The sequence below is a fragment of the Convolutriloba macropyga genome, chromosome 8 (genome assembly GCF_964194025.1).
Source record: "Convolutriloba macropyga chromosome 8, txConMacr16.3, whole genome shotgun sequence".
Taxonomy (NCBI): Eukaryota; Metazoa; Xenacoelomorpha; order Acoela; family Convolutidae; genus Convolutriloba; species Convolutriloba macropyga.
This window is the reverse complement of record NC_134475.1, coordinates 279611-300850: the sequence shown is the minus strand read 5'-3', so window position 1 is coordinate 300850 and position 21240 is coordinate 279611. Positions and strand designations below refer to the sequence as shown.

At 38.1% G+C, this 21240-nt stretch overlaps 1 protein-coding gene across 1 annotated transcript in view; it reads left to right on the top strand.

The window, feature by feature from the left end:
- LOC142344307 (uncharacterized) overlaps window positions 1–21240 on the top strand; it is a 106958-nt gene that overhangs the window by 72401 nt on the left and 13317 nt on the right. The window contains exons 30-34 of the mRNA XM_075395895.1: window positions 15102–15301; window positions 15740–17693; window positions 19449–19626; window positions 20572–20700; window positions 20951–21058. Coding sequence (XP_075252010.1) covers window positions 15102–15301; window positions 15740–17693; window positions 19449–19626; window positions 20572–20700; window positions 20951–21058 — 2569 coding nt within the window. The remainder of the gene's footprint in view (window positions 1–15101; window positions 15302–15739; window positions 17694–19448; window positions 19627–20571; window positions 20701–20950; window positions 21059–21240) is intronic.

Below are 21240 nucleotides of genomic sequence, written 5' to 3'. Positions count from 1 at the left end.
ATTTTTCTGAAAAATTAGATAGAACACAAAGGTTTTCATCGAAAAATCAAAAATTGCTCGTTTTTGCAATTTGAACTTCGGAAACGATACGGTGATAACCAATTGTTGGGCTTGAGCGGAACAAAAGCCCACAGGCAGGTTGACTGTATAACTAACAAAAACTATAATCATTAATACAATTTCGAAAGAATTGTAGTTTTTCAATTTTTGACCTCGCAACTAAGTAAATCAATTTTTAAGCATTGGTAAATGTTATATTAACTTTTCTTGAATATAAAGTATTCATGAAATGGAACACAGTTCTTCCCATTCACGATGGAAACAGAAAAAGCTAGATCTCGCGCATTTTTCTTGTATGCGTTAGGTAAAGTTTCAGCTTGTCTCAGGAGATCTTTTCTGACAAAGATCGATCGAAACCCTTTTTCAGTTTATAACTTCTAACAAGGAGGCTCGGTAATGTGCGCTCGCACATAAAGTTCCAAACCCTCTCATCCACATTTTTGGCTTAATTATCTACCAAATGAGGAACAGATAGAAAACCCGCAAAAGTTCAAGTATTTTTCAAAAAATTTGAGAATGAACAAAAATACTGCCTCCAACGCAAATACTTCAGTGGAGTGAAAAAAGCCTCACTAGATTGATGAGATATGTCATTTTTAAGAAAGCGAGGCAATACGAACAACAAAATCAAACAACAACAACACACATTAATTACATCCAAAACTTTTTTTCCTTTTTTTATTAAAAAAAAATTATTAACAGTGTCAAGATAGCGTCAGATAAAACTGAACGGAACAAAATAACTTGTACTTTACTAGAAAAGATATGGGACCAGTCCATAATAAGGCTCTGTTACAATTAGACAAAACAGCAAAGTTAATAAATTCGCCTATGTTTTTAACAATTAATTTCAAAGTAATGAAAACCATTGGTTATCAGCAGAAATCATCCAATTATTTTATTATCAACGATGCCTATATAGGATGGCATTAAGACCTGTCTTTGCAATTTTTTATGTGGTTACAAAAAGGATACCAAATAGAGACAACAAACAAAAACTCAATTGAAACTTGAACAATTCGTAAAGCCATGTTTTCCCCCTCAAAATAATTTCGGTTGCGCCGTCCTCGAATGCCAATAATGTGTCATGTGTCCTCCCAATAATGAAACTAGGTGAAAAGTTTTTAAAAAATAGAAAAAGGCTTAAAAATTAAGAAATACTTTTGTATTTTTCGAAAACAATTGTTTTCAAAATCATGAAAGCCATCAGCAATCTACTCGAATCAGAATGTAGGCGCATCTAATTCTCCGTAAAAAAACCAATGGGACCGTTTGCTCTTCAGGAACTTTCATACGACTAATAGACAAAGTGAAAACGATAGTTACAGACAAAAGTAAAAAAAAAACTTTATTAAATTCTTCGAGAATATGGTGTCGAAGCCGTTAAAACCATAATCTGTACCTTTAAAGATTTTGACATGTTCAATTGTGCCTTGTATTGAACGCCAGTAGTGTGTCATTTCAGCTGTCAATAATTTGATAATTTGAAAAGAAAACGAGGCAATGGCGTGAAGAATGGGCAAATGCCTAAAAATAAAAAAAAAGTGTGAAATCTGGCAGTATCAAAGCTAGAGAACCATAACTTAACGCGTAGAACCGCAAAAAAGGTTAAATTTTAACTCAGTTGAAAGAAGAGGAAGAAGAAGCTTTTTTTCTTTGCTGACACTAAGCTACAAGTTGATCAAATTAAGAGAAAAATAGTGGCAAAGTTCAATAAGCCATTGTTTAATTAAAAATCAAACATTTTTAAAAGTCGAAACGACCATAACATTTCGAGTACAGAAACTAGATACATTAATTTGGAACTGCTTAGAAAATTATTTGGACCTGCCAACAGTGAGCTTTCATTTGAATTGTTCTATTCTTTAATTAATATAAAAAAGATCGAATTTTTTTTCCATTGTAACAGTTTTGCATTGTAACAGTCCAAAATTGGACCAAAACCAGCCTTGAGATTGCTGTTCGTCCATTATGAACACTCAATTGTTTCAAGTGTTTTAGATTCAGATACTTTGTGAGTTAAAATATCAAAAATAAATGCTGCGTTTTTGATAATCATAGAGTAAAGTTAGCAAAAAACGTTAAAACTTTAATTCCAGAATACTCTCAATGGAAGTGGAAGTAGGAATAGCTCTCCTTGTAGTTTGCAAAATCATTGTGTTGGTTGTTTTTGGGTGTGTACATCCGGCAAATTTAATTAAAGTTGTTTAAAGAGGATTATTTTAGGCATTATTTGACGAAAAAGGCTGAAGTTTTGTCCAAATAAATTAAATAAAAATAGTCAACAATACGTTTTTGTCTTTGAAAATTGAATCAACAGTACTATTGTTAACCATTTTTACATATTTAAGCAAAATTTACAAAATTTTAGGCACAAATTCCGGAAAATAACGCAAATCGGTCTAATATTCTCAAATATTTGAACCACGATTTCTCGCTCTATAACACGAAATTTTAAAAAATCTTTTTTATTCCATATTCTACGCGGGCTTTTCAATGATACCACTCCCAACTCTATGATGAATATATCGATCGGTCAAAATTGACTGAACAAAAAAACCCACTCGATTATATAGTTCCCCCCCCCCCCCCTCAAGTGGAATCGGAGCAATAAGCGTAGAACTGTTATGAGGACTGGAAGTCTGAGAGCCACTTGAGAACACGTGATGAATATACATTGACTTGAACACTCCTGGGCTGACTGTTCTGCTTATTATGTATACTGTCGGTAGACCGAGTTTCTTGTTTCAGCCAGCGGATACGGGTTCTAGCCTACAAATCCCCAAATCTAATCGACTAGGAAAACAGAATCTTGGAATGCAACTATATTATTATCCAGTTTTTAGTCTCTCCCTCATATTATTTATTCTCTTTCCAGCACTTTTAGAAATAATTTTACTGCATTCTGATTGGTTAAAAAATATACTACTTTATATCAATTTAAATACATATCAATTATGAATTTTATAAGCATCAAAGGAGAATTAGGATTCGGTGAATCAGAGATTCGTCATACTGGCCAGCTTTTTTTTCTTTTAGCACGGCGATTTTATTGTGAAACAGATATTGCTAAATCAGAAAGCATCTTTCAGCTGTGAATAATGTAGTATGGTTGCAGCTCCTTTTCTTACAAAATGAAAACAATTTTTTGTCTTTTTTTCCACTTATATGTTTTCTGTATTTTTTTGTTATTTTTCTGCCTTTTCGGGCACCCAATGCAAGTTAAATGAATTGAAATCTATTTAGATACAGAACAATGAAACATAATGCACAAGATATTTACATTAGAACAACTCTATATTAGCAACACTGCTATAATCAACAAGCAAGCATAAAATTGCTGAGAGCATCTATCCATAAAGTAGCGGTTGTTTAATACTTGTGCTGCACATAAAAGTTTATGAAGATAACGTAATCAGTTTATGCTATGCTACTGTGTAACAATGGTTACCTCGAACAATACAAAATTTAGAAGCCACAACGGAATTGCAAAAACTCTTCAGGATTTTCGACTCAAATTTTACTTTCCAGGCTATCATGAATTTATTGTTGACTACATTAAAAACTGCTTAACATGCTTACAGGCAAAGTCAGTGAAGATCGAAACAATTACTCCACCACTGCAACCAGTTGCATCTGAACAAAATTTTCCCTCGGACATGTTACAAATCGACATTGTGGGACAGTTGCCCACTTCTCACAACTTTAAATATATATTAACTGCAATCGACGTCTTCAGTCGATACCTATTTGCTATACCAATGACTAACCAAGGGGCAGAAACTACTGCAAAAGCTTTAGTCTCAATATTCATGCGACATTCCTATTTGCCCAAAGTCATTCTTTCTGATCTGGGGACAGCTTTTACGAGCAATCTATTGGCAGAACTAGCACAACTACTCCAAGTAAGACTCAAACACGCAACTTTGAAACACGCTCAAACTATTGGATTACTAGAACGAAGCCATGCAGCCTTAAAAAGGGTGCTCAAAGTCAATGAAAATGAATGGTCGTCTGACTGGAACAAATATGTTGACATCGGTTGTTTTGTGCATAACACGTCATATCACTCTGCTATTCAGTGTACACCATCTCTTCTCTTTCATGGACGAAAGCCCATTACACCAATCGACCTACGATTCCAAACTTCAACCAAGAGCTTACCATCAAACAATTAGCACTATATAACCACACTCCACTCAAAAATGTCTGAACTTTTCAGCTCAGCACGCGAAAACGTTGTGAGATCTTATCAGAAATATAAAGCGTACTACGATAGAAAATGTGCAGCAACTCCATTAGAGGTTCATTCATATTGTCTGCTTCTTGACCCAAAAATTACAAAGCCTAATCAGAGCTTTGAAAAGCAAAAAACAAAGTGGCTACCATTGTACCGCGTTGAAGTGAGAATTACAAACAATAATTACATCGTGAGAAAAACTAACACCAAATTCACACAATGTGTACACCGCATTCGATTACGACCCATCAAACCAAAGTACGACGTTCAAGACTTGGAAAGCATAGATCCAGCCGAATTTGTTCCAGATCCAACCATTGACGAAACACAACAGGAACCGATGTTATTCGACGAAATTCTTGAAAAAATGTTAGACAACGACCAAAATGAAAATATCAAAACCCATCACCCAAAAGTTTCAATCAAAGAGAGTAACAATACCACCATAACGATACCTCTACCTGAAACCCAATCCAATGAACGACCAATGAACGAGGATGACGAAGCATTCACCGTTGTGGGGCACACATTACCTACGCCAACTCAAGTTGGACTCTCCGCCGACTATATAGAAGTGCCCCCTCACATTGAAGCAGCATGTAGCCGACAGAAAGAACGCATCCATCCCCGATACAATTTCAGAAAAGCTGATCGAATGACCGCCGTCCGAACACAATGCTCAGAACAGCTAAACGCAAGACCTTTACAAACAATTTCATTGAAAAGTGAAACCAAGGAAGCAGAAAGCCGAATTGAATTCTACTCTGTCCCAAACGAGGAAGAACGCGACGAAGGCGACGTAGAAAATAGTGATATCGGAATGGAGACCAACGATAGCAGTTATGACGCATGCTTACAAAATCAAGAAGACCGAAGTGACGTTGAAACAGGTTCTTTAGATAGAACGACAGTTCTCACTACAGATAATGACATGGATGAACTTAGAGAATCTGACATGACCAGTGACCTGTTTATTGATGATGAACCAATTGCGTTGGACCTTTCATTTGCAGACGAAGGTGAGAGTTCTACAATCTCCTTTTCACCACACACACCTGAGCCACACGATGATGAAGTACTGGACACTGCATTTTTTCCACAATTACATAACTACCTACTAATGCAAACGCAGCAGATCGCTCAACCCTCGTCAGATGAAGTGGAAATCAGTACACCCATACGAACAATTACTGCGCAACCAACGCCCAATGCTGGATATCTGAGTCACTCTACTCCTCTCCCTACACGACGAGAACAGCAGAATCGACAAACAACTGACGCAGAGAGATCAGATATGACTACACCGACGGCCAACACGTTACGTCGAAGACATAGATTAAGCACAAACTGGAATAACTTAGAAATGCAAGTTGTGAGACAACAGAATAGCGACGGTGAGGTTGAAAGTTTCTTAACTTTGGGTCCTAGGACACCTGACCGAGAATAGTAAAGCAACAAATCAGATGAATTTACCAGCAACTGAAGCACAGGTTACCTTCTGCAGACAAATGGTATCAGGGATACCGTCGTAAAAAAAACCGTGCACTGCTTCAGCAAAAATTTCACTGAAAGTACAATGTCACTACTGTTTCGGGTTTTTTTTTACCTGGACATCATTCCGACCTGCTCAATGCTTTCAGATCTACACTTGACAAACACATAAAAAATTTGTACCTCGTAACACAGGTCTGCAAGGTTAATGCTTTCAGCAAGATTATTTCAAACCTTCGCAAACGAACATTCCGGAATGCTTTAAAAATCTAACTCAAATATAATTAAATGTTTCAACAAAAAAATAACCTATGATTGACACTCATGCATGCTTAAACTGTTCAAGAACGCACGGAACTGATCACTCCTAGCTGTTGAACAACAATCTATTGAAACTATTGAATTTAAACAAGACTATCTGCCAGAACACGCTGATAATGCTTTACTAATAACTCGAAGCAGGAGTCAAGACCATTATTTTAACCATTAGATCTAAGGTTATTACAACTACCTCATTGAAATCTGTCAACCAATGTTCACTGTTCTCTCATACAAGCAGCACTGCTTGAGATTTGCGTAGTGAAAGTATTATTGAACTTAAACACTCAAGGCAAACATGAAAAAAAACATAGAGAAAAATATCGTCATAAAATCAACTGAAATAAATCCAAATAGAAATTTAAAGGTTCCTCATGTAAGCTTGAAGTAGCTTAAAAGTCATTTCAGAGCAAGACAACCGTATATTGAAACCTTAGACCAGCTATCGAAGACCAAAAGTCTGAAAATTGACCAAGAAGGGACATAGAAAAAAAAATTGCCACAAAACAACATCAATAAAACAGCACATATATTGGGAAAAAATTAAAGTTTTGCCGTGCAAATACAACCCCAGGTCTAGCAAGAACGATTGCAAAACTACCTTACTATGTCAACCCTTAGACGCCAGTACGAACAAGCAAAATTTAGAAAAACTAAATATAAAACTAAACATAGGTTCCGTCTGTGACACCCGAACGCCATTACGAAAATCGATATAACTCCTCAACCACTTAACCGAAGAACCTGGATTTGACAAATGGATACTACATTTACTAGTACTAACTGCAGAAGCAATTAGTTTGAAATTTGCACCAACTTTTTTTTGGGATACTTTCTGTGCGACACTTCGATTCCCCCACTACTACCTGTAAGTTTCTGACCAATCAAACCAAGTTCCATCTTCAACACTAGGTTGAAGCTCAATCACCAGGCCTTTAGACCGTCATCCGGTTGTTACTTTATGTTTTCCTATCGAAATAATTGACATTAAGTATGTTTTATACTGAGAATCATACTGAAAATGTAACATTCCTTAACGAAATATGGTGAAAAACAACAAAAAGATGGCTATTTCACCATAACTTTTCCAGTCTTTGGCATCACTTCCGCCTTTGAACCTTCCTTAGAGGCTCCTCGCACTCCATTAAGCATCCTGGACCCAGATACGTTGCGTCATCTCTGAACAAGAGTAAGTGTTAATCAACTTTAGCAGACAAAAATACTCATAATTTTTCTAGTTGAAACAATTGAGCCTTTCAGAATAGCTGCTAACCCATCAAGGGGCAGTTCAAGCAGCGGCTCACAATGCTGGGCAATCCGTTTCTTTAATTTCTGCCACACAACGTGCAGAACGAAGGCAGGTCCATATTTTGAACCTTCCTTGTGCGGATAGTGCACCCAAGCTCCACCTTCAGGATACTGCCAGTAGACAATTACGTCTACCCCAAGAGCAACGGCAGCGCCCAAATACTAAGCAATGCACTAATCATGTGAGAACATCTTCAGAAATTAGATTTAGTAGTACACTAAGGCAACTGTTTTTACCCATTGCTCAGTCAGTCCATATATCCTGCCTTTCATTTCCTCGTGAACGAGAAAAGCATTGACGCTCTGCTTCATTGTCTGAATGCAGTACTTTTGGATTTTGTCCGTTTTCATTACTGAGCCAATTACTAACCGTAGCTTCTCGCAACTACGGTCCTTTCGCTTTCTGTCTACATAAATAAGTGAGTTTTAAAATTATTTAAATGAGTTATGAACTAAGTGAGGGAAGCAAACTGTAGATAGAAAACTACTTTACTTGATTTATAACCAGTCAAATGAAAGAAGAGGGATGAGACTAGACACTCCCCCTTTCCTTCTGCATTCTTCAATCTGATATTCTGCCGTTCTGGCACTCCCAGTGTGACACGATATCTCTGCTCTTCTACAGAGCAGCGCCAGAACTGGTAGCCCAAAGACTTGCAGAGATCTTTCCGCAACTGAGCTGGTATACCCGTACACTTGGGCCAGCAATTCTGGTTCTTCGCCAGAAAACAGGGTACATAGTGATGTATATAGCTACAAAAGAAAATTAATTTCAGAAAATCTAAAACGAGATTACTTCTACGTGTGTTTTACCTTTCAACCGCAATTACAAGACCACCCCAAGCTCTGGGCAGCCTGATGCCGCTTCTCCGGAGCGCATTTATAAGCGCTTTCATGGAAGTACAATGACTTCCATCACCCGGCTCGTGCAATTCTTCAATTGCACGCTCAAACTCTGAATTCAGAGGAACCAGAGCGTTTTCGTAATGTAGAGCACCGTTTATTAATTTAAACTTTCTGAGACGTCCTAAGAAAATTTTACGCAATGCGCTTGAATCAAGCGCTTCGCGGTTCTTCAGATTTCTGTCCTCTAGCTGGCTCATTATATTCATGTAGAGATTGAATTCCATTACTAAATATACAATACATAAAACAGATTTTTTGCAAACAAATTTATTATAATAATAAAGTCAACACCCGAATTTGATTTAAATCATTTCTTTTTGCCCGAAAACTGAAGTAATTGTTATTTTTGTAATCGCCAATGAACACCTTAACTACAATAAAACATTTAAATCCAATTGAACTCCCGACATAAAACAGAGTCCCTTCCCAAACTGAACATAGCATTTGTCTTTGATAAAAACGTATTTTATTTTTTCTTTACTCACGTGCTCTTGTAGAAATTGCTACACTTTCTGTTGATTGTCCGCCTGTTACCACAAGACCATGCGGTACCTTATTGTGTAAACCATACAATCTGAAATAATTCAAAATTGTCTTCAGTTCGTTTGAAGATATATAACAAAAGCGCAAAGTTTATTTAGTTAACTCATATTCACTCAGAAAAAAAAGGAAAGCCCGAATTCAATTGACAAGTTGTACTAAAACAAAGAGAAAATTCAAGTAGAGTACAAGTAAAGTGTAAAGTTTAAGCCACTCTAAATAAAAAACAAGTCACAAAGAGTCAGTCACAGTAACCAAAGTTGCTTTGCTAAAAGGCAACAAAACAGTATTCTAAGCATTTCTAAGCTTATTCCTTTGGAGCTTTCAATTGATTCCAACACTTCTTCGCCTTCTTGTACAAAACAATAGTCAACACACAGACATTACAAACAGCAAGCCCAATGAACAGCCCGAACCACAGATCACACTGCTGGCTGCTGCCTTTCACAACTAAATTTTCTACTTCTAGAACTGGACACTCAGTTGCACGTCCAGGAACTTGCGATAAAAAGACCCCCCTTTCCATGAAATAAGTAGCATCTTTGCAACAAAACATTTGAATACCATCATCTTTCACAATTTCATTACAGTTTTCCATTTTCAATCTGTAAATGCACTCGGTTAGTCCACTTGAAAATTGCTAAGTTTTTTGACCTCAAAAAAATTTGGGCATAAATTTACCCCTATTGCTTATACTTAGAAAGCAAACCGGCTAGGCGTCCGGTACGATCCTAACTTGCACCACACAATCCTCAACAACAACACCGTTGCGATGCAACGGGGGCAACACCGGCCAGAAAAAAAAAGAAAAAAAGAAAAAACAGAAAGAAAAAAAAAACTGAAAACAAGCGAAGAAGGCAGGGGAACAAAAACGGAAAGAAACATTTAAAAGAAAACAAAAAAAAACTACTTCTGTGTTTATAGACATCATTATGAACGATCAGTACGTGGACTTTATGATATCTCTTTGCTCAGAATTACCCTTTTTTACACAATTTCATGCAAATAAATTTGTTTTGGCCTTTACTGAACAGAATTCACTTCAAATCTTAACATCTTTCTATTCCGAGGATCTTTTACTTTACATCTTAATAGTTACACCCGACTTTGAGGAACGATTCATACTGTTACTTTCCCTTGAAAGTCTTGACCAAATTTTAATTCTAAAGTCCAGTATCAAATTTGGCAAACTCATTCATCTTGATTTGCTGGAAATACCATATCAAAGAATAATGTGACCTTTTATTCTTTAATAGCTGGTTTTCAAATTAATTTCCCCTAAATACTTCATTTTTCATGCTCGGTGACGTACTTTCTAATATGATAGCAACTGTTGTCAAAACAACCCATTTTTAAACCGCGTGATTTCTTCCACGTCATTGTTTGTCCCAGCAACCAACAAAATACGGCACCACCTGCTGCAATTTAATCCTTTTTTAATAACTAAAGCGGAACGTTTGTGAGGTCGAGAATTCCAATAATCAGCTTAAGTACATACGCAGGTGCTACCAAATAAAACAAAATTCTTTTGTTTACGTTGTTACACCTGCATCTACGTCAGCAACCGTAAACAAAGCAAACCGCGATACCGTTGCGACAACACAAGAACAACCATTGCAAAACTTGGAAATTTTACCTAGCGCTGGTAATTACGAACACCTGCCATACTTTCCGCTTAAGCGGATTAAGAAAAAACAATATAAACAATCTGAATTTTGTGCCCCGATTGAATCCCCTGAATACGCAACAGCACGCTTATTCCTACACAAAAATTCGATTGAGAAGTTTGAGTACTCTACTAGACAGACAAAAATAAATTCGAGTAAATAAACGATTGCTTAATTGTTATTTTTCATCAGAACTTTGATTTCAAAATTCTTTCACACGCAAAAGCACAAAGAAAAAGCGAAGTTGATTATTATTAGCTTGAAGCATTCCTTATTTTCCGTCCATTCTCAGCAAGGATTAACGATGCAAAACGCAGAATTTTTTCAACTTGAACTTAAATTCGAAAGCGAGATTTATGAGATTAAACATTTTTTCTACCCGGATTCAAAGAATTTCATTTTGATTAACCTCGAGAAGGATTTCGAGCCCAGCATTCTTATTTTCTGGACACACAAATACAGCTTCAATTACATGAAAGATTTACTAGACCGTTCTAGGGAAACGTTACAAATCGACTCGATGTCTATGCCTCCCTACATGCACCTCCATTAAAAGAAAAATGCGCCTAGAAATAAATGATCGAGTTGGAGCATTGTCACGAGTCCAACTGGTCCCATCTGGTGCAGCCATAATAGTTAATTTTGGTGACCGCTCGAGAGGATATTTTGTACATATAATGGATGAACTCTACCCAACATTCCGGAGGTTTAACAATAGTACAAAAACTCTGAATGTTACTTTCAACAATCCAGCCAGTAATTTCAACAGAAATCACATATTGATGGAGCGATTATAAATACTATAACCCCACACAGTCCTCAACTTTCCGACCTCTGTGAATTGGAAAAAACCAAAACGATGAAACTCATTGCCTTTACGCACCTGATGACCAGCATCGCTGCCCTTAGAGACTCCCAACGAGGAATCCTATTCAACTTTGACAGGAAAATTCTCCTAGCGGAGCGCTATATCAACGCGGAGTTTGTTCTGCCCTTTCCTTCTCTTAATGCTTCGTTGCAAAACTACCTGGATAAAGTCGCCGCCACACTTGACGACCTGTGGAAAGTTGATACAAATTTATGTCAACTCAATTTCACAAGAATGAGCAAAAGCAACCTGACAATTGAGTGGACACTCAAACAAACCCGATACGAGCTGCAACTGGCAAAGAGGGACTTATCAGAGCTCATCAAGTCCGCGCAAACACTTTTGACCCCAGCAGATACAAAACGTACTTCATTTGACAGGGCAACACGAGTAGCGCCAATTACTTTCGCTGCAGGGGCAGGTCTGTTCGGCCTCGGACTTAGTAGTGGCTCAACCTTGTCATGTGCGCTGACATCAATCCTGGGTTCATGCTCTGCAGGAGACAGTAATCTGAACAAACAGGCCCTTCTACAAACGGTCGACCACGTGAATAAAATGCAGAAGCGTTGGTCGCAAGTCCAAGATAGAAACAATCAAAGACTGTTCGTGTTAGCTTCGACACTGACACATCTGCGACGACAACAAGACGAGATTACGAATATTCAGAACGATAATAACAAGCAAATAGAAGAGCAAATGAAAATTTTCAATGCAAATATCCACAAATATAGAAACTGCCATCAGTACTTCTATACGAGAACGTCGCTGAACCACAACTTAATATCTCTACAAGGCATTCTGAGCACACTACACACTATTGCGAAGAGTTTTCGCGTAGCATTGTACACATTTCAGTCAAACCTGTTCCAGAACTTGGGTCGTATGGCGAACGGATTTCTCCCAATGGCACTCTTCCCAAAAGAACAGCTTACCGAAGTTCTTGAAGCCATCGGAAGACAACAATTGCACTCCACGGATATGCTCTCGTTGGCTATACCGATTTCTAAAGTTTTATCATATTACGAAATTCCGCTGCCTAAAAGCGTATTGAGTAATGAAATCGGGATCATTTTTACGTTAGCGATACCTATGGCGACGAAATCTACAGTGCTGAATGTTTACAATGCGAAAACGATTCCAATGCCCACAAATGGCAGCCACGCCATACGCTGGGAAATTGAGAGCGAATATATTGCAGTTACTGAGAACCGTCACTTCGCTGCGATACTGACTCCGAGAGATCTTGAGAACTGTATTGGATCAGTTAGCTACAGCGTCTGCCAAAATGGTTTCTCTTTGCAAAAAAATAAGGATTCATGCATTGCTACCCTTCTCTTTCAAGACGAGTACGAAGCCTTGGAAAACTGTAGGGTGAAAAGCATCAAATTGCCTCGAAAGGAGAAGGCCGAAAATCTTGGATATGGTCGCTGGCTAATCACAAGTGCAAATCCAGATTTCCTGATGACGGAGAGGCCTTCCAACTCAACAGGCTTGGCTGATGTTTAACATCACCAGGGATGCAGTGCGTGCGTAAGAACATTAAAATATGGAAATGAACTCGAAGGAAACAACATTTTCATCAAATCGGATTTCGCCTCCTGTAAAACGATAGGTGCAGTAAGGCTCAATATCGAGCTATCACCACCATTGGGCAAGTTATTTCAGCAATTGCCGCCGTTGCCAGAGCTCCCAAACAGTAATGACTTGGGTCAGGCCCAGGAAACTTTGTTAGAAGAGTTTCAGCTGGACCTCGCAAAAATCCCAACGAATTACAGACGAAATCAGCAAAAATTAGACGAGCTTGCGAAACCAATCGTTTTTAAAATGAGGGAACTCAAGCCACATCTTAACCACCGTTTCTCTTCCTTTATTGATTGGAAGACTTCGATTGGACTCGGTGTTACCTCATTCTGCATATCTCAGCTGCTTCATTTCGGCTATGTATACTTACAGCATCGTTTCATTAAAGTTAACAGGCGTTTTCCATTTAGACTGAAAGTCGGGGAAAAACGAATAAAACTAAGCCAGTCTCAGCAGTCAGTACCGAGGACTACCGTTATTTACAGCAACACCCCGAGCACATTATTCACAAATGTTCGATAGTGGTCCCAATTCACGAGAGTGGTATCATCAGATTTGAACCACCAGAACACATTTACGCTCAACCATTGCTAAGCGCAGCACCAGAAGCTCCTCCAAGATCATTCTACCCCACAATTCTACCAGCTCTGCCCGAGCGAACTGAAGTGTACTCCAACAGAGGCGAGTGCACCACCCGCATGATTTTAAATTTTTAAAACGCTCACATGTAAATTTTGTATGGCTGTGTGTTGGGCTTTGGAAAACTCGTGGCTTAAAAGAAAAACAATTCATTTGTAAATGCAAAATTTGTGCGAGGTAACCATTGTTACACAGTAGCATAGCATAAACTGATTACGTTATCTTCATAAACTTTTATGTGCAGCACAAGTATTAAACATCCGCTACTTTATGGATAGATGCTCTCAGCAATTTTATGCTTGCTTGTTGATTATAGCAGTGTTGCTAATATAGAGTTGTTCTGATGTAAATATCTTGTGCATTATGTTTCATTGTTCTGTATCTAAATTGATTTCAATTCATTTAACTTGTATTGGGTGCCCGAAAAGGCAGAAAAATAACAAAAAAAATACAGAAAACATATAAGTGGAAAAAAAGACAAAAAATTGTTTTCATTTTGTAAGAAAAGGAGCTGCAACCATACTACATTATTCACAGCTGAAAGATGCTTTCTGATTTAGCAATATCTGTTTCACAATAAAATCGCCGTGCTAAAAGGAAAAAAAAGCTGGCCAGTATGACGAATCTCTGATTCACCGAATCCTAATTCTCCTTTGATGCTTATAAAATTCATAATTGATATGTATTTAAATTGATATAAAGTAGTATATTTTTTAACCAATCAGAATGCAGTATAATTATTTCTAAAAGTGCTGGAAAGAGAATAAATAATATGAGGGAGAGACTAAAAACTGGATAATAATATAGTTGCATTCCAAGATTCTGTTTTCCCAGTCGATTAGATTTGGGGATTTGTAGGCTAGAACCCGTATCCGCTGGCTGAAACAAGAAACTCGGTCTACCGACAGTATATTATGCCACCAGTAGTTGAACGACTGCTTCGCTTTTTAAAAGTTTTTTAAGTGTACTGCTCAACTCAATTTCTAAGTCCTATCTATTGCTATTCCAAAGTTTAAGTGCGAAATTTTACATCGCACGGCGTCCCGAGTTCATTTCAGATATATGCAAATATCAGCACTTAGTTCGAGGTCGTTCCACCAACTGTTAATGGTAGTTGGAGTTGTTCGATTAAGTGAAGAAGAGGCACAAGTAATTGTATTGAAAGCTAGCCATTATTTCGTTCATCTCTGGTTTCGTAAATATCTCTTCACACATTTGTATGCGTTTTTAGAATTCAACTCTCTTAATTTTTTTTGGAAAGGATGGGTAGTTGAATGAGTGCAGACCAATATTGGTGTTTCCATTATAAATGGTAATCATTTACTCTGCCTAAAATGATCCGCTATTAAAAATTTACTCTAATAGATGGTCTAATACTAATTGGGGGGGGGGGGGGGGGGGGGGAGGAATCAGTTGTAATCATGGGGTCAGGTATATGTATGCATACGGATATGAATTGTCTTTTTCACCTCAATTAATTTAGGGTCCATTTTATCCCTGGGGTATTGTACCCCACAATGTAGCCGGTGCACCTATTCAGTACCCTTTGGATTTGACCTCAATTGATGCGGAATTATTCCGCCGAGAGTTAGTGACGGAGCGACACGAGAAGAGTGCAAACACGGGTGGAAGGCACTTTCCGATTGACCAGAAATCCACCCATTTGCCGCCAATTAAGCCACCGTTAGGGATTTAAAGTGTCGATAATTGCCTGGGTTGAAATTATCTTGACAATAAATTTATGTTTCTGATATATTGGAATAAAGGTGGCTGAATTCAGTTTTAATTTGAATGGATGTATCAGACTGCTAAAAAGTTACGAATGTATTCTTTTAGATAAAGAACGGAATATTCTTTCATAAATACTGTCGTGCTGATCAGTTAATGTTCTGTAAAAAAAATTCCAGTTTCGACCCGGGCAATTTTGGACCTCTCGACTATACAAACAAGCGCATCGCTTCACAATAATTTGTTCTTCGAAAGTCGTCCCTGTAGGTCAAAAATTGGAGATAGAATAAAAATATTTGTTCCCTTGATTTGATGATGAAATTATTGACCTATTGTGTGGAGGGATGTTGCTTTGTTTGTTCCTGCTAAATTGCAGACTTTTCAACCCATTAGATATCAAACTGAGTCAACATCCAGCAGCATAGACGGCGCTGTATCGAATAAACTAGCACCGTCAAACCCAGCCGGACAACCACTGCGTGCGTCTACTTCTAATGGTCGTCCAAAAAACGCTCAGAACTCTTCCAGTAACCAGACCGCCCCAGTCTTTTCCATCAACAACCCAGTGTCAACACCTCAAAGGTCAACGACCCCGAGAAGGGGTCTTAGTTCCCAGGGTTCTAGACGACGTTTGTTCACGCGCAGCAGGAGTTTGCCTCCGACCGCGGTTCCCGTAGACAGCGAAATGATGCCCCACATTCTGGAAGAGTTCGATTTGAGCCCGAAAACCACGAAAACAACTTTACCTGGGGTAGAAAACGAAAACGATGCGTCAATTGGTTCAAACTTGCAGCCTGAAAGCATCAGACCTCCTGATTCTGAACTTAACATGGATCTCCTCAATCCTCAAGATGTCAACAGACCCGACTCTGAGACCCTGACGAATGCCGAACATCAAAGTACTCCTAGAATATCAGACGACGACGAACCCAATGGGGTTGCGAATTTAGAGAAACAAATTCCGGCACCTGGAGCACAGTCCAATTTTGTAGAGAAGAAAAAACCAGAAGCAGTGGACGCTTTGGGAAAAGTTGAAAGTTTGACTCGAGAGATAAAAGTTGATCTAGAAACTGAACCTTTGCCGGATGTTGATAACACACCAGCCTCTGTTCACTCACTGGAAATTACTCCTCAAGATGAAAAGGAGAACGAGTCTGCTCAGAATCCGAATGAAATTGACCAAATTTTTGCCAGCAGAAACGAAAAACCTCTTCCAAAACAGGTTAATGGAAAAACTTCCGTAGCCAACACCGTCTCTGAGGCCACTGTGGTTTTAGGAGAAAACTCTGATCACAACAACTTAGTACAAAATGGTCATCAACGCGAACAAGACCTGAATGGAACCAAGTCAACTATCCTGCCAAATATGGCCGATGATGTAACCACAATTCCTGATGACGTAAGCGAGGGACCAACTCTAACTACTGCCAACCAATCAGCAAACAGCACAATGGTTAATGCAAACGATGAAACTCATAACGAATCAATTGCTGCTAATGATTCAGACAATCACGATTCTTCTAATGTTTTTGAAAATTGGAATTATCTAAACACGCAAACTGCTGGAGGATCTAGAAGAGGTGGTATCTTGAAAAGGAATCCGTCAACGTCCAGTTCTGTTCCGACCATGGATGCTAATGTGTCAATTCAGGAACCAGAGAATGAAAACAACCTTGCCGACCCATCTGCTAATGCTGAGCCTGAAAACTTGGACACTGAGCTTTTCCAGCCTGAAAACGTAAACAGAAATGACGGTGGTCTCAATACGTCACAACTTCCAAACGACGGCACTTTGGGAACTGTTGGGACGGATAGCATTGCTATGGGATACCTCGCGGACGCTCAAAGTGAGTCGGATGCCGCAAAACCTCCCGGAGGTAGAAAACGCAAAAGTGTCCGTTTCTTTGAGATAATCGAAGACGATCCGAACCGTCCGATAGAACTGCGAGACTTTGCGATTCCCATCAACAACAAGATGCCACCCCGAATCAAAACTGTTTCAGTTGAATCTAAACCTGAAGTTTTCGAGGAGCTAAGAGGTCACGGTCCGTATCATGATGCAGCAAGATTCGCATACATCAGAACCAAATTAGAAGACGAAGAATTTCGCGACTCCTTGATGACTCCGAAAGGTCAGCGAGTTTTACCCGGACCGGATTCTTCTGCAATGTTGTCATCATTGATGATAGAGAAACCAGAGTGGACAAACGCGACTCAAAATGTCGAGAAGCCTCAACCCGATCAGAATGGCAGTACAGTGAAGGAAAAGCGAGAACAACCGTGGGTCGATTCGTTCAGCAAGAAAGAAGTGAAGGAAATCGAAGAGCAGTTCTCTGGAAAAGATCTCGTGAGTTTCGAAAGTGGCGAAACTGGAAACTCTGTCAGCAAATTAACTCTGAACTTGTTTATAAACATTTGAATCTGTCACTAACGAACGCTAACCACATGTAAGGGTAAATCGAATAGATCTTAGAGTTTTTGAAGTTTATTTATGTGATCATGGTGTTATGCTGTTTACTTGTTTATGTCGTGTTTTAGTTCGACATAAATTTGTGCGTTATAGAGGTTAATTTTTATTAATACTGCCTGGCTTACAGGTTTTTTTCAATCACGTGGCATCTAAACATGTTTGGGGTGATATCGCCACCCCACCCTGCCCTTCCCCTTCCAGCGTATTTGTCGACTCACATATTTAAAGCCAACGTTGTTTCAGTATTACCCCGACCACTCGCAGGGACCTCGTCCTGATCGAAAGCGAGTTGACAGCCTTTTCGAAAAGGGCATAACAGGCCCAGAAGATATAGACCATTATGGTTTCTCGAAGAAGGAAGTAAGTTTTGCCCATGAGTTTGAAGCCACGAAATTATTACCCTTACTTTTGTTATGGAACATCTGATTGGCTAATATCTCAATACCGGCTCGAATATGTAGTTGTTATCTTTCAACTAACCAACTCAAATATTGACTTTGATAAACTTTTTACTTGATTGAATTGATTATAAAATAACTTATTAATTTTCAATTTCTACTTTAACTTATCAAATTGGGGTGCTTTTTGAAAAGCTGATGTTTAGCGCAATAGATTGATTTTATGGTCAATCATCTGCGATTTTTGTTTGGGTTTTAGTTCATGAATCAGCTTTTGCGACATCGCCACGACCTTGTAAGGTTTTTGTTCATTGTGCGCTGACAAACATTAATTTTGTGTTTAGTCGCAACCCTATTACTCGTGATTTCATGATCTTAACCGATTTAGTTTTATTCTTTTGCATATTGTTCATCGGTTTAAAGTGATTTGCTTTCTATTTTATAAAGAATTAATTGTAGCCAATTTCATCGTTACGGGAAGAATGATCTCTTTCTTCAATGCTAAATATTGTGATTAAACCGCTTGTTTTCGACTACTATATGCTATTATATAACGTCAAACTTAAGGCAAATTCGATTATTTTGAACGTCGATTTTCGGTTCCATTAAAAAAATTGTCGTATTGAGTATTGAGGTTTTCAGTGTTGAGCATTTTTCCTCCCGGGTCGAAATCGAATGGTTATCTTGCAAGATTTCTGCCAGAACATTACACGATAACGAATTTCTCTGCCATAATCTTTCAAGACAGCCTTTTTCGCAACTACCTTTTTACAATTTAAAAATTGCGCTAAATCCACTCTTTCAATTTTGAAAAACCAAAATGCTTTATGTAAAATATCAGTTGAAAAGTGATGACTCGTATGAGCTTATTAGAGCATCGTATGAGCATCATTTTTCATCTGATATTTTACATATTCATTTTGTTTTTTTTTTGTAAAATTCAACATAATCTGACTAACCTGACTACCATGGTCCGTAGTGAACAAATCCCCCTCCTCCCCCTCCCTTTTGAACTATTTTTTTTATTTCCATGGGTGGTGAACAAACTATTGTTTCTTTTTACATTGTTAATTTGGTAGCCTGACAAGAGGTGGTAATATCCATTGCAATTTACATTGATCAACTGTAAAGTTGAACAAATAATAAATATGGAAAATTAAATTCTACAGGGGGAAACGAAAAAATTCCCAAATGTTTTTCCACGAAATTTTAACCAGCCGTTCTTTCTTATTAGGTGCGTGGTGCGAGGCCAGCTGGAGGAGGAACAGGGGCGAACGGTGAATTGATTCTAACAGGACCAACCAAAGTTAAGAGGCAACCCAGAGGTGGAGAAATGGAAAACTGGAAGCCAATCTTCAAAGAGGAGCCAAACGAAGCGGCACTGGATTTGTTCATGCATTCTAAATACGACCGTAGGTTTATGCTTCCTCAATGTTTCATTGCTTGAAAAGCATAGGTTGACTAAAACTATTTGATATTCCTTCAAATAATTTAAAGCTGCTATTTCTTCGCCTACTTGGGAGCTCTTGAAGTTGGTTTTTACTTATATCTCCCTTTTTAACTTTCCTCAAACTTTCTTCAGCTTACACAAGGCAAAAATTTCAGCTTAACGTGAACACTATGGCGTCTAATTCAATTAGTATGAATCATCAATTTTCTTTTGAGTTTGCTATTGTTATTTGCTGAATACTTTTCTACTCTTATGTAGAGCTATACACTCTAGTCTCTTGGTTACAGATTTTGAGTCAGTACTACGTCACTGCATTTTTAGTCAATTTGTTCTGCTAAATATAAATTTTTGTTTAAAATTGAGATTCTTATTCACACTGTGGATGTTTCTGTGACGACACTAGCCTTTAATTGAGAACAATGTGTCTAGGATCAGTCCGTTTTGTACACCAGGTTGAGAAATTTTATGAAATTAAGTAAAAAACTGCGCTGGATTTTGCTAAATTTACAGCACGAAATCTTTTTCTTATAATTTTTTACTTAAAATTGTGAAGTTGTGCCGAAATGCGTTGTAATACGCATTTTTCGGAATTTCAATTTTTTTCATTTATTTGAAGCACTTTTTGCACCGTTCTTTCAGCTGTTTTTGCACCCTTTTAGAGGTTCGAACATCAATCTTCGATCCTTAATTAATTTTTTCGTCAGCTGAGCCCCATGTCCTCGAGAGTCTAAACTTATAATTTGCCTCTAATTAGAGATGACCTTTTGAAAGTAATGCGCTGAAGTTTTATGAAGTCGGCACATGTACAAAATTTTTGCGCATTTTTGCCATAACTTGGCACTGAAAACGTGCTGACACCCGGGCCCAGTATGTATTGTAATGGTTAAATGTGAATATCTCTTTTCAGCTCTGACTCGGTCTCGAGATAACTTCAGACAAGAGTGGCCTAATGCACCCCAGTCTAGTGACATGTTGGAAGTACAACAGAGGGAATTGATCAGACAACAGGAAAGGGAACTTCTCAAACTTAGACAAGGTAGCTTCAGAATTCTACTTTTTTATCTACTAACTACTTTTGATCTCTACTTCTCTCCTTTCTCGCTTTTTGATGGATTTTAGACAAATTAATTTCAAAGCGCTTTTTCTGAAATGTTAATTTAATTTTTGTTTATAAATTTAGTACCAAAATTTCAAAAGTATTCTTTTCAACTGTAATTTGAAAACTTCTAGGAAATTTGATTGAATGTCAAAATTTTTTTAATTCGTTAATTGCTTGCTTGTCAAAGGAGGTCCAAACTCTGACCTTGCCGGGATCCGAGAAGACGATCTGGCCTTCTTGATTGACCACCCGGATTCCAAGTCTATGCCTCTCGCATCCGATTCCGCATACATTGGTGTGTGATACGTGAACGAATAATTAGACTGTTTCCAATCTGAATATTGAATATCTGAAGACTAACACTGCTGTTTGACAAGTTTCCTTTTTTGCTATGGCTTAGACTTTGTAACGCTTTTCTTGAGTTTCTGGCATTGCTCAAGATACTTATTTTTGTGATTCTGTCAATTTCAAAAGTTC